The sequence below is a fragment of the Monosiga brevicollis genome, genomic scaffold (assembly GCF_000002865.3).
Source record: "Monosiga brevicollis MX1 MONBRscaffold_83 genomic scaffold, whole genome shotgun sequence".
Classification (NCBI taxonomy): domain Eukaryota; class Choanoflagellata; order Craspedida; family Salpingoecidae; genus Monosiga; species Monosiga brevicollis.
The window spans coordinates 1-1,352 of record NW_001865115.1 but is presented as its reverse complement, the minus strand read 5'-3'; the positions used below and the strand labels follow the sequence as shown (position 1 = coordinate 1,352).

At 51.4% G+C, this 1,352-nt stretch overlaps 1 protein-coding gene across 1 annotated transcript; it reads left to right on the top strand.

The window, feature by feature from the left end:
• Positions 1–749: 749 nt before the first annotated feature.
• Positions 750–1,327, top strand: MONBRDRAFT_30580 (uncharacterized protein; the record flags this gene model as incomplete). The annotated part of the gene is made up of 2 exons (XM_001751023.1): positions 750–992; positions 1,097–1,327. Coding segments are annotated over 2 exons (474 nt in total), but the record flags the coding sequence as incomplete, so codon positions are not given.
• Between the last annotated feature and the right edge of the window lie 25 nt (positions 1,328–1,352).

The following is a 1,352-nucleotide window of genomic DNA, read 5'->3' as shown; positions in this document are numbered from 1 at the left end:
TAAACCCCGTCGCTTGGGAGGAAATTAATGGTGAAACACGACGTTGATTTTCTTCTGTTCTGTTCAAATTCTTTAGCTTTCGGTGCGATGACAGAGAGAGAGAGGGACAAGAGGTGCTTGCTTTGACAAATGGCAGCCAGACTGGTTTGGATTAGGCATTGAGCACGGTTGTTGTACTGGGAAGCAAGAGCATACTGTACCGTTGCTGCCCTGTTCACTCAGTCTGATGCTCTTGTCTATCTGACCCTCTTTTGGGGTTTTCAAGCTTCCATCCTCCGGGAGTAACCAGAAACCAATCCCTCCCTTGTCTTTTTGTTGTTGTTTGTTTGGCGATGATTGAAAACGCAGGTCATCATGTCATCCTTGTGAATTTCCAAGCACCCGCTGTCACCCGGCAAGCACATCTAGTATGGGAGCCTGGGGCAGATACCCCCGGGGGGGGAAAACAAAGTGTAAATTCATCATCAGCGCGCTCTGAATGAATACACGCGCAAGTCAAGTTGCACATTGGCGGTGACATGACGTTTAATTTTGCACAAAAGTGATAGTCTTCTTGCCAACTCGTGGCTGTTCCCCGCCCCATCCTGAAGCAGTCCTTTTGCGCCGCTGCTGTTCGTTGTGATCTTTTGTTGCAGGTCCTTCTTTATCAATCTGCTCTTGTTTGTCAATTGATTTTTGATTTTTGATTTTTTAATTTGGAGAAGAAGCATTTGTTTGTGTTTGATCTGTCTGCCCGTGCCACCAAAAACATGGGCGAGATAGTGCCCGTGCAAGCGCTCCTACTGGGGATATTGGCGTTGTGTCTCGTCAGACAGTTGCCATGCGCGGCGGCGGATATGCCTTGCGTCCTCGATGAACGGGGCATGGGAAGCTATCGGTTCCCAGAGCTGCCCCAGCTCAAGGGTTGGGTGGCTTCCCAAGAAACACAGATTGTGGCCATTGATGACCATCGAGCCGGCTTGGCCGTGGTTCAGCGTCATCCTGTGACAGCGGTAAGCCCTGCTTATGGCATTTCGCGCTGGTGGGAGCACGCGACTGAACTCACGATCTTGATCTTGTGAATATTGAATCAACTTTTGCTCGATTGATTGGGTAGACCTGTCCAAAGGGCCGGGCCACTGTCAAACAATACGTGTGTGATAGAGCGCTCACTGGAGTGCAGCCCCGCGGCGCCGAGGGCTGGCTTGACCCGTGGTGCGTGACAGTCCAGCGCCACGAAACGCAGGCTGCCTGTCGCGCCGAATGGAGCAAAATGCCATGCGCCACGAACCAAGTCCCCGTTCCTACCCCTGAACAAGCCGCATATCAGCGTCATGAGATTATGGGCGTAAGTTGACGCCGAAACTATGCAT